At 31.7% G+C, this 18,616-nt stretch overlaps 2 protein-coding genes across 2 annotated transcripts; one reads left to right on the top strand and one right to left on the bottom strand.

Moving 5' to 3' along the window:
- Window positions 1–6,014: 6,014 nt before the first annotated feature.
- On the bottom strand, window positions 6,015–11,287 carry LOC101215884 (oxysterol-binding protein-related protein 3C). Its single transcript, XM_004153861.3, has 10 exons — window positions 10,785–11,287; window positions 9,696–9,789; window positions 9,184–9,300; window positions 9,023–9,095; window positions 8,790–8,908; window positions 8,380–8,501; window positions 7,657–7,833; window positions 6,961–7,105; window positions 6,622–6,800; window positions 6,015–6,532 (listed from the first exon to the last, which is right to left on the bottom strand). Exons 1-10 carry the CDS (start codon window positions 10,883–10,885, stop codon window positions 6,280–6,282), a joined length of 1,380 nt encoding a protein of 459 aa, XP_004153909.1. The 5' UTR covers window positions 10,886–11,287; the 3' UTR covers window positions 6,015–6,279.
- A 3,052-nt stretch (window positions 11,288–14,339) lies between these two features.
- Window positions 14,340–16,681, top strand: LOC101218074 (uncharacterized protein RAB5IF homolog). Its single transcript, XM_004145243.3, has 4 exons — window positions 14,340–14,879; window positions 15,434–15,537; window positions 16,156–16,285; window positions 16,393–16,681. The coding sequence occupies exons 1-4, from the start codon at window positions 14,772–14,774 to the stop codon at window positions 16,429–16,431; spliced, it is 381 nt and encodes a 126-aa protein (XP_004145291.1). The 5' UTR covers window positions 14,340–14,771; the 3' UTR covers window positions 16,432–16,681.
- Window positions 16,682–18,616: the final 1,935 nt, after the last annotated feature.

The following is an 18,616-nucleotide window of genomic DNA, read 5'->3' as shown; positions in this document are numbered from 1 at the left end:
TTTAAAGATATCAAGTTTTTTAAATTTCTTGACTTAGAAGCATTAACTCAATTCTCATCTTGAAGTAGAACTTATTAAATTACAATTTCCAAATTCACTATAAGCATTCTTTTATTTCTTTGTGACAGTAGACTTTTAGTTAAAATTTAGAGAGAAAAAATATGTTTAAAAGCCTTAATTAGTTTTTCAAGTATGATTGTATTAACGAAAGATGCATCTTTATACAAATGTTCATTTTCTTTTGGCAAGACATGATTGTTAGATTAGACAAAAAAAAAAAAAAAAAGGTTAAACTAACATTACTACAAATTTGATCTTCTTTGATGTACAAAATACGTCTAAAAATGTCTACCTTGATGGTCTTTGTCTATCAAGTAGTTTTCTTGATGTTATTGGTCATCAAACCTATTCTTTTTTACTATTTTAGTTTAATTTTCTCACACCCACATTAGTTCTATGCTAATTGGCATCTTCATGATCTTAATTTTTTTCTTAATGATTCTTGTATGACATCAAATCCAAATTTATAAATAGCTTCTACAAATTTTTAATATAGGAATGGGGATGCAGGAGTGGAGATTTAAACCTAGAACCTCTTATATCCACGTGTACATATAAATGTTAGTCGAGCTAATGTTGGTCAACTTCTACAAATTTTAAAAACCTTAAATTACAAACCTTTAATTCAACATTAAAATTGAATACAATAACTAATTTAATTTTGATAAAGTGACTTATTTCAATCTAATTATAATTACAACCGTTAACTTTTAAAAAAGTAATATTACACTATTGATGAATAGAAAAATAATAATTGGAAAAAAATAGTATAAAATTGAGAATATTATATATGGATGAATATCGTGTTTTCTAAGCCCTTAACAAAGGTCCAAATTTCGTGCTTCATGAAAAATAGTTTTTTCTTATTATTATCATTTTTCTTGATGAACCTTGTCTATGATTTTTTTTGTCTTTTTTTATCTTTGTCCACCAAGAAACCCTAGACCCATCAAGAAAATTCTAAATCCAAAATAAATATATCAGTTTTTTTCGATGATAACCATTGCACAAATCAAGAAAGTTCATCCATTTATGGGCCTTGTCCATCAAGCTTGATGAGCATTGTCGGTCAACTAATATATTATCCTAAATACGTTTGTGGACCATCAACAAAACTAAGGAAACCTTGTCCATCAAGAAAATCAAGAATCTACATTTTTTAAAGTTTTTTTTTCGTATTTCTTCAAGAAAATAAAGAGACTTTTCTTAGCGTCAAGATAAACATTGTATCAAGAAAAATATTTTTATGATTATAAAAAAAAATTAAAATTTGCGTGCATAAACAAAAAAAAAGATCAAATTTCTAGTAACCTCAATTTATTTTTTTATATCAAGCTAATAAGTATGAAAATTTTGTATTATATATACATACATATACATACATATATATACATACATACATATATATATATATTATTTTTCTTTTTTAATTAAGAATTAAGAAAAGGAAACTTGGATGTAAATGAATAAAATATAGTGTTTGTTTTTTGACTTTATATTTATTTTAGTAGGATTCAATTTAAGTTGTCTCTACCTTTAATGCAACATTAATAGTTGTTGTTGACTTTAGAAATGACATATGATAATTTAGTTAATTTTTTTTTAGTATTCATAATTAATATGAAACATCCCTCTTGTTAATTTTAATTGCACATAAAACGTATTGGTATTATTCTTAATACTCCTTAACTTCAAGACTATCGAACATACATATAAAATAGGAGTTGTGTCCTTATTTGTAAAGTAATCAAAGAAGAAAGCAAAGAAAAGAAAGAAAAAGAATTAGAAAATCTTAGAGTGAAAAGTGAGGGGTGGGTTATTGAGAGTGAAAAAGTTCTCTCAAAAGTTTTATCTTTACACCTTTTTTTAATAAAAGTTTAATATCTTTCTTCCACCTATGGTCTCTTTTCCTTTAATGTTAATTTCATCTCCTTTACCTTAACTCAACTTTATTGCATGGTTTCATGCGGTTAATTAATGATTATACAGCGGTATCAAAAACTAAAGAGGTAGATTTGAGCATTGAGATAAAGACCCAGCTAATATGGAGTATTTTGAAGTCCAAAGGAAACATCTAGGTCACATGGGGTGTAAAAGTATCAATTTTTGCCCCAATGAGGGTCCAACATCATGATGTCACTTTTTTGAAAAGTCTTTAATTGACGTAGCGTCACAACACGACGGCGTTGTAATTAATAACTCTATAAATGAATTTTTTTTTGCATTAGGCCCCCTTCTTCTTTGTCTTTTGATTGTTTCTAGTTCTTTAAATTTGACTTATTTCATGGGTGTGGAGACATGCTTCAACACGAGGAGCGTGGAGCATTATCTCAATGTTTAATGGCAAATGTAAGCACTCTCCAGTTTAGGTTATTGAGTAAGAAACCCATTATATTAAAGTTATGATCAGTACGTGTATATTTCATAGCAATATCTCATGAATCATTGTGATTATTGAATGCATTTGAATTTCAATGCCTTCGATACTATGTTTGGATTGATCACCTTTACATTTTTCTTTTGCTTTCTTAGTAGTTAAACTCTTCACACCAATCTGTGACATTTAGCTGTGTTAATTCTTAGTAGCATAAATCAAAGCATCTTTATGTTTAAATCGATTGACTACCGATTATAGTAGTTCTTATTTACAACATTACATGATTGATGAGTACAAAAATAAAATTAGTTGGATTACTTAAGCACTACTTTTATTAACTAGTGTCTTAGCTTTTCCCTTATTTGTAATGCAAGCGGGAGATGTTTACAGTGCATGTTGTACCCAATTAATGAAGCACTTAGTTTAATTGAGCATGTCTTGGTTAATATGATGCAAAAAACATGTTTAAAAGATGAAAAATCCCTCTAAATTAAACGTTTTGGCAACGTCGAAGAAAACGTGGTTGTATCCTCCACATAATCTTTACCCTCAACAAGTATATGGTAACACACACTCTTCGTGTGAAGATACTAAAACCTCCCTTTTACTGACACGTGCAACATTACTTAACATTTAGCAACATTCCTAGTGTTGCCAATATTGGCATATAGTGGCACATGCAATAACTTTATCTTTAGAAGATAAGTTTTAGCAACATGCAAGTTGTTGCTAAATAATGTGAGCTTTTGGATATTGTATATAATCTTTTGCAACGTAAAGTAAGGGTCGGTAAAATTTATATTTGTGTCGTTATAAATTTAAAATTTTCTTCTTTTAGAAAAAAAAAACTTTGACTTACTAACTTTACCTAAAAACGTCGCTAAAATGTTTTATCAGTAAAAGAAAAGAATAACGTCTAATTTAATAGGATAATCTTGTAACAAAGTTATGTGTATAATACCACTTCAAAATCTTTGCATTTCCATCTCATAAACTTCTTCAAAATTTGACCATCAAAACATATAAAATCTAACAAAAGGAATGAAATGAAATATACAGTCACGTTATATAATTAATTATCTCCCTTCATGTCATTAGAAAACACATAAAACCAATCTAGAATAAAAATATAGCTCCCTATAGTTTGATGCTACAATGTACAATTCTCACAAACAATACAAGACAAAGACATGGCATGCAACTGCTAAAGGTATTTTCTTGAAGTGGTTAAGCACAGCTTTGCATGATTTTGATTAATATTTTTAATGTCCACTGAACAACTAAACACATGCATGGGTGTGTGCACCATAACACCTGAGTTAGACTTTTCAATTTACATTGTTTCAATTCATTTGCTTTTACTTTTAATGCCATTTACTATTCATCACACATCAAACAAAATAAAAATATCACAAACCCTACTTGGTTTGAGAAACTTGAATCTTCATTAGAAGAAAATACAATTGCTTTTTAGGTTGATCGATGATGGTATTAGGAGTTCATCGATCTCCCACATGGATTACAAAAATTGTATGTTGCATGTAAATAATACTTCAAATGGACTATATATACATTTTGAGAGCGAGAGCTAGTATCTCCCAACAACATATGTTACTTCGTGAAAGTTAGAATTATCTTCCCCAAAACGTTCATTTTCTCGTGGAAAATTTCTCTCCCAATGAGTTTCCCCCAGCAAATCTTTGAATGAAGATGAAATCCTAATACATTATTTTTGGTATTTTCGGACGATTGAGAGATATGCATATTTTTGTAGTGCTTAGTCATAGTACAATTTTTGTTAAAGCTTTAGGTTTATAAATTTATTTGGCAATAGAAATGAATTCAAAACCCTATTTCTCTTTTCATCCATAGACTTAAATTTATAAATTTATTTGACAATGGAAAACATCTAATGAGAAGCATCAATATGCTAATTAAAGTTGGGGGCATTTCAATTAAGGGATATAGGAATCTTTATTTTATTTAATTATTTTGAGGTGATCACAAAGATTAGGCTCCCATTCCCATCATACATCCCCATGTAATTAAAACATAACATGAAAGTAACATTAAAGCTAGCTAGAATAAGTGTTCATAAATCATATGTAAATCACAAATTCTCAACATTTTTCTCCATAGCTACAAAACTAAATAGGAATATATCATAAATTCTAACAGCTATTGTAGTTCTAATTTTCCTATTTTAATTGTACTAAAGCATGAATATAAAAAATATGATACTTAGCTTTCATGATATTAGAAATTTGTGTGTAACCTAACAAACAAACACTTATATCTCAACTACAATTTTCTAAACCTATACTTCCCATAAACTTACACCTAAAATAAAATATTCTTAAACCCTTAAAATTACCAAAACCTAAGCTTGTGAAGTCAAACATGTGCCCAAACCCTAAGATACATTTTGGCCATCCAATTCATTCAAACAATTTAAGGTGTGCTATGTCTTAGGTTTAATGGGTGTAAAAAAAAATTACAAAAGATATCAAACTATTTCTTAACTATGATGGACTTCTATTAACCTATATCTGTAATGTAAATAGTTTGACTCAATTTTATAGAAAATTTATGAAGTTCCAACAACTAATAAATAAATAAACCATTGCATATTTGATTGCAAATAAAAACCATGTTTAAAAGAATTAACTTTAGAACTAATAAATTAATGTATATAAAGTAATAGGTTGATAGTTGAATCACTCACAAACAACTATATATATAAGGTAATTAAACATTTGTAGAAACACAAGCAAACAAAATTTGAACTCAAACCAATTCTTTTTATATGTATAAAAAAAAGGTCCAACCAAACACTATCATTTTAATTAAACCCTTTCTTTAAGAAAATGATTTTTCTTCTAATAAAATGGGACTTAAACTCTTTCTTTCTTTTTCTTTTTTTTTTTTAATTGTCAACAAGAAAGTATAACACAGTTAGCTTAAGGTCAAATCTCCTTAGTTCATTTGTTGTATTTAAAGAACAACTCTCTTTTTAATCCATTCAATTAACCCTTTAAATTTTGGTTAATCAATTAGGGCACACACTCAACTCAACCCCACAATGTGTTAAAGTTTGTAAAAATGTGTTTAAAAGTTAATATTCAATGTCACCATAATTTAATTTCATTAGAAGAAAAGCATCTTTATTTGCACTTTCGACAAGCCTGCATTTTTTTCTTTCTCCTTTTTGACTTCAGGTGGATCGATAGATACTTGAAACTAATATTTACATTAAGTGTTTTGGACTTAGACGTGTAATACCAAACTTATTTCCTTCACATATGTTTTGTACCGGTCCTCTTTTTCAATTCCATTTTCACTATGCACTCATTTTTTTTCATGCATTTTAATACAGTTCAAAGTTACAGTAATCCCGAAACATCCCCTAAAAAGTTTGTGCTTTTTCTTTTTTTCAGAACAAAAAGATGTTGTGTGCTTGTCCAAAGCTTGATGTTGTTCCTTTCTATCTTATTTCCTTGAAAGTGACTTTAACATGGAAGGAATCCTATAGATGAGAAAATGGAATTGCATATCAAATCATGTTGGAACAGCAGCATAAGAAAAGATACTAATTTCTATCACATGTAATCAATCACTGTAAAGTCAAACCACATACATTATGAATTATATCACCAGCAACAAAAACTTTGGTAGAAAGTTGTAGGATTGATCAAACAACTGGCAAAGATTGATAACAAAGTTACAAAATGTAAAAGCTCTATGTATATAAACAAACAACAGACCACTACAATATCAAATGCTGAAAAATGTTACCAACTATCTGAAGAACCCAACCAAACAAAACATAGATGAGGAGAGTCTTAATCTGTCGACAAGTTCCCATATTGCCAGGGGTTAAATTCTATCGATTTAACGTCAACATCATCGTTGCTGCTTGAACCAGAACTATCGATCTCAGCCCGATACTTGGTGTATTTACCGTTATATTGGTAGATTTCCAAGTCACCCCATGGTGTGGACGTAACCTCTTCGGTTAAATCAAACCATCTTGGCATAAAACTCTGTCCTTTGGCTTCTCGAGTTCTCTTTTCAGCTCTTTGCCTCTCTTCCAAACTGACCATAGAAAACAGGCATGAATAACTCGTTAATAATTTGAATTGATTGCAGCTTTATTAAAGAATCGGAAAGATCAAAAACCAAACCTGCTCTTTTCCGACCCTGCTTTGGATAGATCACCCTTCTCTAAAGCGTATCTATCAGGACGCAACCGGGAGTCCGATGCCAACAACTTCTTAGGGGCAGTATCGAAACTATTGATCTTATGTGCAAAATGTGTGTATTGAAATTTGTCATTTTCGGGTGTTTTAGCCACATGCCACACCTACAGGAACAAAGACAACAAAACAACACAATGCAGAAGGTATGATCAGATTTCAAATGAAAAACAAAGACGCTAACTGAAACAAACACAATGATCAACGTCTACTCTGCCATTTTTGGTCAATTTTAGAGTCAACTAAGATTGAGACAACGATCATTACCTCTTTCAGTTCTGTGTTTGGAAGAGGCTCCCCTTCCATATCACAAGGTTGGTAACTCATAAATTCATTCCATTTCCCTGTCATCAAAATCTTTGGTTCCTCTGCCGAATTATAAACGTAACCATCCACTTCATAACGCCCAGCACTGCAACCAAAAACAATAGTCAAGGGTAAGATGGAAAGAGACGTCAATTCCTTTGACAACAATGAAAGTTGAATGTTTCCAATTAAAAAAAACATTCCAATTGCTGAGAAATTCCATTGCTCTCAGTCAATTTGAAGAAAATTGCTAGAATTTAACTAAGAAGATGTCGAAAGCCAGGTAGAGTATTCACTTGATATCAGAAACCTCTCTAAGATCATTGCATAAAATCATACAAACAAAAGACATACCCCTGTGAATAGAAAAAGAATATTAGATTTTTTCCCACATGAAACTACAATCTTTCCCTTCCATTTGGAAATATATGTTAAATTATTCATTTTTATGAAATACTCCAAGATTATGATGGATAAGGAACCCTCATAAAGATATGGGCTAGAAATACAATAACCTAGAGGCAGTCAGATATCTCAGAATCAAACATATTTATAAAAAAAAATTGTTTTGAATATAATGCTGTCAGTGTACCTATAAAGATCGTCATTAGTATAGAAATTGTAACAACGAGAGAGTGATAGGATAAAGATTCTTACCCAAACCATCCGCATGGTTGAAAATATAGTACAACTTTATCACCGGTTGCCAAATTGGTCATTATCATCTCTCCGGGTGAATCGACCCATGTCCTTCCAAATATCAAGTTGTTAACTTTAGTGGGTGGTGGTACTAAATCTAATACTACACCATCTCTTTTTAAAGTCACTCGTGTTCTGCAAAGGAAAAAATCATATCATCACCAAATCTAGTATTGCCAGACATCAGGGTAGTGGTAAAATAAACACAGCTATCACTAGTAGCAAGTGAACTCCAAGAGTCCACATATGGGATAAATTGAAAAGAGAAGTCTAAAATCCCAAGTAAACATTGAGTTGTTCAGTGATAGCAATGGATTCAAAGAGTCAACATATGGGATAAACCAAAAAGACACTCTAAAATTGCAAATAAATGTTGAGTTGACCGTGATTGCCCGTGAAAGTGGCTAATATCTAACTTTTGGGGTGTGGGCTAAATATCTAACTCTTGAGGGTGTGTATCTCAACAAATTTAATGTATAACCATTTAATTCTTTATCAATTTGCTTCAAGAAACAAATTAAATATTTAAATATTTGAAGCAGGTGTATCAAAGTTTGAACACATGATCTTAAGGGGTATCTAAATTTATAAGTTATTAACTTGCTCTTTTGACATTTAGGAGTGAGATCAACAAGCAATTAGCTGAAGGGTGTAGAAAGAGAGTGGAAAGCAGAAGTTTACCTTCCCACAGGATAGACATCCAACGAGTTTCCTAAAAACTTAGTTTTCAACTTTGAAGTCACATCATAACTAAAGTGCTCATTTTCAGCATGCCCAGCACTCATTGGGGGATGATGACTCACCTGGAAACATTGTTTGGCATAAAATTATACATAAGAAAATGGAATTAAACTAAAACATGAAAAAAGAAAAAGAAACAAAACCTCAATTAACTAGAATTACTAAAATAGTATAATGTAAACCATTGCATGCAACTTCATATCAACAAGACTCAGAAGAAAGATATTTGTCTAGACAATGTGTGTCGATCTTTCTGTTCCTCTTTTATTTATTTATTATTATCATTATTATTTTTTTGGGGGGGAAGGAGGGTAGATATATTTTCAAGCAAAAAAATCTTTGAAATTCACCTGCTCTGACAGAAATGCGATGCCGTTATGATTGGTAAGTTCATAAGTTTCTCCAAGGATAGGATTAAAAGGCTTCCAGGTCCTTTGATAAGCATAATACACTGATATAGCCCATGATGCTGTAACAAGTGAAAACATACTTCATCATCAAAAACAAAAAGCGTCTCCATGATTTAAAGATCGTAGACCTACATAGGCCAGCCTTTAAGCCATACTAAGATTTTGATACTTACATGCATACACCAACCGCATATAAGGATCCTCACATTCATCCGCCAGATTCAACAAGTGAGAGTATTCCATTAACTGTAATAAATATTGTAATACTAACACCATGATGCAAATGAAAAGGTTTGAACAAGAACATCAAAATAAAACAAAAAAGAAAACAAACCTCAGCCATTTTCTGAATCATTGTCATTGGTTCAAAAATAATTACTGGAAGAGTGACCATTGATGTGACATCTGAACCAATATACTTGTGCATCATCTTCCAGTAACTTTCACGATCCTACATTACCCAAAAAAAAAAAACATTTTAGTAATATTATGGCAATATACAAAGGAAGAAGAACAGAAGACAAAACTCCTAGCTTCCAAAAGTGAAGGAAGAGCTTTCCCCACACATGGTAGAGTAAATAAGCAACATCCTTGTTTTACCATGATTTTCACATAAAAGAATTTGTGTACTGAGTTTACAGGAATCCAAGCTTAAATTCACAGAGAAGAAGCCCTTGACCAAAACATGTTATACCTCTATAATCTTTAAATACAACAATATGGTAAAGATTCAATGTTGACTTCCCCACCCCAACAAAGACTAATTAATTTGCAAGATGAAAAATAGGGAACAAGTAGGGGAAAAAACAAGCAAAGATTGAAGGTAAGAGCATAAATGATAAAAACCTCTTGTTTCCATCTTCCTTTCTGGGCTTCCTCTTCTGCATCTTCTTTTCCTCCTTCAGGATTTATAACTTCTACCCCTTCATAACCAAGAAACCTGAGAATAAAGAAAGGCATGATCATCATAAGTTATACTCTCTAACAATGATACAAAGTTTGTATTAACGAAATATGTGGATCAGAAACATATAACTTGAAAGAAGTATAATCTAGCAAAGTAAAACAATCAAAGTACACTGGTAAACCCACAAAAAACAACATTAACAATACAACTAGGTCTGAGAGGAATGCCATTTATCTGCCGTGAAATTAGTAATACTAGTTGCACAACTTCAATATCAGTTGACCAAAATGAGAGAAAGTAAAGCTTTCACAAGCATTCCAATGTAAACGCTACTGATTTGGATCCACATTTGCGAGGCTATTCAATGCAACAATAATAGGTAATAAACAATAACACAGCTTCGAAGCTTCAAGCTAAACAACAAACCAAACAAATCGAACATGAAGCAATTCATGCTTGAAATATCATATTGGAAAATGAGACACATCACCACCTGATTTCGATGGCTTTGGAAAAAAAGTTATCCTAGCTATGAGACAAAGAATAATGTCATGTATTGAAGTAGCGTGCATATCTATAACCTACTTTTTTTTACCAAGAAACTAAAACCCCTGTATGCAAATATTCAGCAGAAAAAAATTCATTGATCTTTCAAAATCTCAAATAAGGATCCATACCTAGATCAAACTCCTGAAAAAGTAGAAGGGAAGGGAAGAACTTCATTACACAAGAACTAGTTCAAAACAACGAATCACACCACCGATGAGACAGTTGTACAAAAAGGAAAACAAAACACTTTTATACAAATTCAACAAACACCCTACAGCAACGAAAAAAGAGATACATTCAAGACAAATCAGCACAATAGAGCAGACATTGAAGCTAATAATTCGAACAAAAAGAGCCATAGAACCAATAACAACAACGATTACAGCTACAAAAACCCTCCAAGCAAATAGATACCAATCGAGAAACAACGAAGTGAAGAAGAAAAAGAGATTATGTCAGAAGTAGAAAAAAGGAAGTACCCATTAACAGATCGGTGCATGGCGTTGCTAAGCTTGGAAATCCCAGAAGTCATGGCAGCAAAGAAACCCCCCTTACTTTCATTCTTTTCAGGGGTACCCATTGTTTCTTTTTCCCGACTTCAAATCAAACAGACACTAGTTGTGAAAATCAGACACAAAGGCCTGCAAAAGAATGAAATCCCAAAAGGGGTGGAGGAAACGGGGACAAGAAGAGAATTTGGGAAAGGGAATTGGAGTTTGATGATTGTGAAGAGGAGAAGCGGTTCAAAAAGGGAATTTGAGATCGGAGAAGGGTGGAAGCAACAGATCTCCTATCGGAAGAAGAGGGAGAAAAGAAGAATAAAGATGAAAAATTGGAAAAGAAATGGCGGTATAATGGGGGTTTGCAAAAGGGAATTAAGGGAAAATGGAGTCAATTTGAGGGAAAATTACCGGAAAAATGGCTGCTGGTTCTCTCTGTCTTCTCGTTCAACTGCTTGGCCTTGGCTGGCCCTCCAATGCCGTCCACGCGGCTTTTACAACTATCAATTTTATTACACTTCTACCCCACCTTCAAAGTTCTTACTTTTTTCCTTACCAATTCTTTTCAAATCCTTTTAGCATTTTATGCTTGCCGACTAAGTTCTTTCTTCAAATTCATCAAAAATGCTTTGATTTTGGATCAAAACATATATCTTATATCAAATCGAGATAAAAGTAACAATTCCTTTTATAATGATATAGCACTCTTCATGATTGGACTAACTTAATCCATGACCTAAATCAACTCGCATAGTGGAATAGCTAATACGCTTTGTTCCGACTAAAAGCACTACTTTAGGATCAAAATGAAACTAGAAAAGGAGTTCACCCTGACCAAGGTAAAGACCGATTTTACCAAACGAGAACAACATATGACCTCGTGAGTTGAAGAATTATTCCATTGTAACCTTGAAATGAACAATCTAGTCGATGACCCTCATAAATACATAGTGATATTACCTCAAAGAAGTACGCTTGTTCTTTTGCTTATTCTTCACTCATAAACTATTGGTATATTATTCTGATTTGCTATTTAACTTAAGCATTCAAATTCAATGTGCGTAGTAAACACCACATAGTTACATACATTTTCCTACTTTGCATTGACATCCTCTCCCCAGTCGAATTAACTTTTTTTGCTATCTAAATTTTGACATCAATACATCACATGTCAATCAATTCAATAATTAATAAAAAGAGTTGTCTTTTAAACACAAAAAATTAAACGTCATGAAAATTCAAGCTTTCAACCCAAATAAAAAATTAGGTTAGAAATCATTTTTGGTCTTCGATTTAGTATTTTACTTTTAATTTCGGATAATTTATTCATGGAACTTTAGCCTATACATTTTAGTCCATGTCGTAAAAATTTCATAAAATTTTAATTGTCAATTTGGTCTTAATAATTTATAAACAAGTTTGACACTTAATCAATTTATCAATTTAGATGCACGGGAAAATTTCTTTACATTTCAATAGTATTTTCGAGATAGAGACCATTCAATAGAATTTTCGAGATAGAGATCAAAGAGCACTTAGTTGTAAAATATAAGACCAAAATACTTAAAAACTTGTTCACTATCTAAATTGTTGATTTCTATGCAAATTCATGGAAAATTATCAAAAGTAGCATTAGAATGTTTTCAGATTTCACAAATAGCACAATTTTTGTTCAATTATTGTAGTGACTCATCTTGTATCTAAGCTCGGATCAATTCCAAGACAAAAATGTATAACTTCTTTCAATTCCAAGACAAAAATGTATAACTTCTTTCAGTGAAACATCAACACCAACAATTCATTTATTGATTTCTCGGTGGAATCCAAACTAGATGAAGATCGAGGTTGAACTTGATGTTTCAAATATTACATAATCTTTCTCAAATCTTACAAAATCTTTTCTTAGTTCATTTAACTCCGTTTCTCTTTTCTTCACTTAATAAGATTTGAATGGCTATTGAGAAATCGAGAGGGTGTTAAGTAAGAATCAAATGAATTATGGATTTAGATTAATAATAGATGAAAACTTTTAAAAGTTATTTAGGACGATTTCTCAAAATTCATATGCTAAATTTGATTTTTAACTTAAAAGATTACTAATTTGATCAATTAAATTACCTATATTCATATCAATAAAATTCATGAAACGACTTCTTTTGTTTTAGAAAAGAATTGAGATAGTCAAGTCTAAATAAAAGTTAATCTATATACTCTTTAAAGATTTTGCGTTTTCCACTCTACATATTATCAATGTTGAAAAGAAAAATTAAAATTAAAATGGTGGTTGATTCAACCATAAAATTGAAATAACAAAGATGGATTAACTTTCATAAGGACAAAGTTTCTATCTTTTCACCTCCATGATTATTAAACTAAAAGAGGAAAATAGAGTAAGTCATGAAACAAACTGCCTAAACTATTTTGCCTTAAAAACTAAACTAAACTCTGCATTATTTAGTTGTCAATAAATTTGTATGTTGATAATATTAAGTAGGTATCCACCTTATGATTTAATTTACAATACTTATTAAATCGTTAAAAATAGTAAAGTATACAAATTATATTTTACAAAATTGAAAGTATAGAAACTAAGTATTATATATTTATCATAGTAAAAAAGTTATTTTTTAAAAGTTAAATTGGATTGTGTGGGTAATTACTACGTAACAAAGTCATTTAAGGAATTGATGTGAATAATGCAGTAAAAAAATATAAGTTAACACCATGAGTGTAAACAGGTTGAGTTGGAACATTCTTAACCCAACCTATATTTTTAGGTTGATTGGATTGACAATACGAATAACCAGATTAATTTTTCAACTCAACCCGTTGAGTTGCCAAGTTCAACTCAATGATGGTTTAGCTTTAATAAAATATTTACCCATCAAACTCAATTATATTGGCGATTGTAGTGGTTCCTCACACTTTGACCCAAAAAAAAAAAGTGAAGCCTTAAAAAGGAAGTGGCTAAGTCATGTGCTTCAAACATCCTTTTGAGGCAAAACATGTGCATTATTATTGATGAGAGCTTTAGTTGGCATTTTGATTATATTCTATTTGTAGCATCCAATGCCTAATTGCATACAACACCACAAATGTGTTGTCATTGACCCAAATCACATTCAATATATATATATATATATATATTATATTATTGTAACTCTTCCAAACAAACCTACTGCTAAATGTTTCTTTTCATAAATATATTTAGTAGTTTTTAAAATTTAATTTTTGCTATCTATAGTTAAATATAATAGTCTTGTTTGTCTATCCTAAATGTTTGTGAATATTTATAACTATATCTATTAATTTTTGATAATTTTGTATATTGTATATAAATTAGATTAATTTTGTTATATTTAAAACACCATATTTTAACCCTTTAAATTGAAACTTTATTTTCAAAAGTATATTGAATTAATATGTGGGGTGGAGACTTAAAAACAACACGAAATCAACTTAACTAATATCTATAAGTATTTAAAGAGAAAGATTTCGAGTCTTCTCAAGTGGGACTAAAAAGCAAAAGCTTGAAAGAGGAAAAAGGAAACAAAAAACAAGCGAGAGAGGGGCTGTGTCGACATGTCGAAATATCAGTCGACATATCGAAATGGAGAAAAAACAAAAGCGGCCGCCGGCCATGCGATCAAAGCACCAAAAAAGTTGTTCATGTTTTAGAGAGACATTTTGCTGACCCAATAATTTTCATTAGAAAATAAACACTACAGTTCCCAATTCAGATTGAATCCAAATCTCATTAAGTTTTTTTTAGAAATTTTGAAATGGAGAGAGATTTACAGAAAGCCGTCCCCTGAATTTGTTTATACGATTTCCCTCAATTTCATGGCGTTCTTGTTTTTTCCAAAGCCCTAGTAGTCAGTACCATTTCCCATCTTCTTACCTCTCCATATTCTTCACTGGGTATCTCGAATTTTCCCCCAATATTTCGATTTCTGAGCAGTCAGCATGAAGGACGGGAAATCTATGAAAGTCAATTCTCAGTTGCAGCAGAATGGTCACTTGCCGCCCTTCAAATTGGCTAAGTTGTTCGATCCAGAGACTTCATGGGATAAGGTTTTTTTAAACTTAGCTTTCTTCTGAATTCTATGCTTCACTTTTAAGCCCCATGGAAATATTCTAATAATTCTCTCTGTTTTGTTGGGTTTTGGAACTGAAGTCTTTATTGGTTTGTGTTATGGTGTTGTGAATTTTAGTTTCTAGCTAATGAAATCTGTGATTTTTCAATCAAGTTTAACGTGTTCAGATGGTTTATCATTACCTAGTGTGCATTGTTATGAAGATTGAGTTTCCTAGTTCGTTAAGTGTGAGCTGAAATGAATGATTGAATGCCACTCTCCCGGATATAGGACAGGGAAAGGAGCTAACTTGAGTATAGCTCAAGTGACATATAGTATGTGTTAGTGAGCAAGGGGTCTGTGGTTCAAAACTCCTAATTCCTATAATGCTAAAGATAGAGGAAGGGTAAAGGGAAGCCGTGGATGGGAGGTTCTATGATACTTGGTACCTGAAATGAATTGGAATGGAATTGTTTTTTGTTATTAAAGTTGTGCTTTGGTCTTTGTCTTGAATATTTTCTACAACACAGTTTTGTTCTGTTCTCAATACAGGATCAACTAGGAGATGTGTTGCATTGGATGAGACAATCAGTTGCTCTTGTATGTGGGCTGCTTTGGGGCTCCATACCTCTGGTTGGAGGAGTTTGGTTCATCTTGTAAGTTGCAATTCTTTTTATACTTCTTAGACATAGATGTGTTTAGGATCCATTCTGGTGGGCACATTGTTTCTGGAAAACATACTAATAATTAGATCACTTCAAGCACTGTGAAATGTTTATAACTGATTTAATGAAACCAAACATTATGAAAAACTTGAAAATGTTTCTAAAAGAACTCCCAAATCACTATTAGTCTTTTGGAATTGGTTGGTTTATGAGTGGTTGTTTTTTACTTTTACTTCCATTAGCAATTCAAACATCCTTTACACATCTTAATCTTTTTCATTAAGTCAGTCAGTTCTCTAAAAGGGATCTTTAATCCAGTCCATAAATGCGTCGCTCCTTGCTTTTCTCTTGAGAGATTAGATTCAACAACAAAATAGAAAATTTGATTGTCTTGTAATATTATTATCTGGAATATCATATTTACGTATTCATAATGCATAGTAGTACTAAAATGTGTTATGAAAGTTCATCATTCAAACATTTGGGTTTAGACAGCTATGGACGATGGAGTCATTACTCTATGCATTTTTTTTAGTTCTCTCCATTATACATTTCTTTTCTTCACTCAGAACACTTGAGTTGATCTTGTGAGTTTGTTCTCGTTTTCAGATTCTTGGTGATATCAACCACGATGATATATGGATATTATGCAATGATATTGAAGGTAGATGAAGAGGAATTCGGCGGTCATGGAGTTCTCCTCCAGGAAGGGCTGTTTGCTTCCATAACACTGTTTCTGGTAACCTAATGCCATCTTTTAAATTATAACATTCATCTTCTTCTTGTGAAAGTTGCTGTGTCTTTTGTTAGTTCAAGTGCTTAATACTCTTTTTCTCTGCTGTTCAGCTTATGTGGACCCTCATTTATAGCTTGGGACATTTCTGATAATGGTTTTGTCATCGTTCTCAAAATCGGCCAAAGCATCGGTCGAGAGGTTGGTTGCCATTGTTGCTTGCTCTTTTATTAGTGAATGTGCAGTCCCTTACTGTTATGGAGTGAAAACGCTTTTAGAAGTGGATTAATTTGATTAGGATTACAACTAACAAAAGCTTAGAAATTATTGACTGTTAAATCCAATCCAATCCAATCTTAAATTAATAAAATCTTCATCAAAATGCCGTTCTTTTTCACTGCATTCTTTCTGTTAACCTAAAACATTGCTCAATTGGTTTAGAAAGGTATATGTCATCGACTAAGAGATCAAAGGTTGGAGTCTCTCACCCTTACTCGTTGAACTAGAAAATTGATGTAGTAATTTCTTTTACATTATACTACTTATTCAACAAATTCAATGGATTGGTACGAGTTGATTTTCTGTTACGATAACTTGAGTGGGTATAACAAAAAATTGAGAAAATATTCCCTTTTAATTGACAATGGTTGTACAAGTTGGCAAGATCTGAAGATGGCAATATTTTAAGAATTGGCACATGGTGGAGGAGCTGGCACTCTGTATGTTAATGTTAAAAGGGGGATCGAATCAAATCATATCTGAGAGTTAGGATTTTAGTTTTGAACAAGAAAGATGGAAGAATGAATTTAGCCTTGATTTTTAAAATGTTAATATTTTGTATAATTTTCTAGTTTCATCATTATGTTCTAGTTCTAGCTAAAAGGTTTTCATTCCAATTTCTAGATAGAGGATTTTTGTTGTTTTTAGTTTCTATAGATTTTCTCGGATGATATATTTATAAGTTAAGAGGATTTGATTGCCCATCAATATTAGGAGTCGACCAATATTTTCAATCTGTTTCAAGAAAAACAAAAACAAAAACAGAATTTATATGTGTCTATGCGTAGATGAAAGAAAGGAAATAGCTTGTTATATATTTTCTTCTATTGAGTCTAGTCTTGGGATGATTTGGGATCGTCTTCTCACGTGGAGATCACTTACTCTCTTTTGATGGCGATCAAAGGAGACTATTTATAAATGTTCTACAACGCACATATGCGGTTACATGTGATGACAATAGTGTCAAAGGCATTTGCGGGACTTGAGATTACAGGGTGTCAGTTAAAATTCGATTTAGCTATTTTATGATTAATATGTATATTCAACTATGTTGGTCGATCCAAATTTCTATCTCAAAACAATAACATTGCTTCGTGCATTTTGGACAATTGTTAATCTGAAGAGTGTTTGTTTAATTCTCTATTCTAATTTTGTAACAAACTAAGGGGCTGTTTGAAAACATGATATGAGATTAGCCGAGTTGAGTTTTAAACCCAACTCAGTGTTGGAGGCCTAAATTTCTATCTCACTGATCTATTATATCTCCACTCACCATGACTTGAAACACAACGATTTAATTGATCGGCTACTTGCAACATTTCTTGTCCTCTCCAGCTCTCTCAAACCCTAGCAGCTCCTTCCCTTCAAACCATCAAATCTTCCTTTTTAAAAAATTTCACTAGTCTCTAATCTTCTATGCAAATATTTTTCTTTTAGATTTCTAGTTTTATCTCAGATTGTTTTTTTTCTAAGATCTGTTGATTTTCAAAGAAAAGTACAATAAAATAACCTCAGTGCCAACAACGAAGGTATTGATTGCTTGGTTAGTACAAGCTTGAAGCTTGGAATCAAACGAAATAAGGTTTCATCAATTTCAGTTGGCTTATGTTTCGCTCTGTAAAACCAAATTGGGGGATAAATTGATGAATGTGATTAGAAATTATTATTGCTTAAATGAGCACCCATTGTTTCGATTCATAGTGAAACACAAAACGAATTTCCTCACCTTCTGCAATTTGGGTCCTTCCGGAAAACAAACAAAAAGGCAGAGCAGTTCAATTGATAAAGGGTTTTGAGTTAAATTTGAAAAAGATGGTGGGAATCTTCAAAAAGGTGTTTGAGAAATATGAGAAATGAACAAAACAAAGAAACGAAATGGGCATTGGAAAGCGATTAAAGAGAGAAAATGATGGAGAAATAGTAAAATGTTGGGTTTAGGCTAAATATAAAGGGAAGAAGAGGGAGAAGAATTAGAAGTAATGAGGGATGAAATTGAACTGGAAACCACAAACTTTTTCATAACAATTTAAAGTACACCTTATTTCTTCTTTTCGAAAT

The sequence above is a fragment of the Cucumis sativus genome, chromosome 1 (genome assembly GCF_000004075.3).
Source record: "Cucumis sativus cultivar 9930 chromosome 1, Cucumber_9930_V3, whole genome shotgun sequence".
NCBI classification, from domain to species: domain Eukaryota; kingdom Viridiplantae; phylum Streptophyta; class Magnoliopsida; order Cucurbitales; family Cucurbitaceae; genus Cucumis; species Cucumis sativus.
Note: the sequence above shows the minus strand (reverse complement) of the source record. Positions and strands in the feature narration are given on the sequence as shown.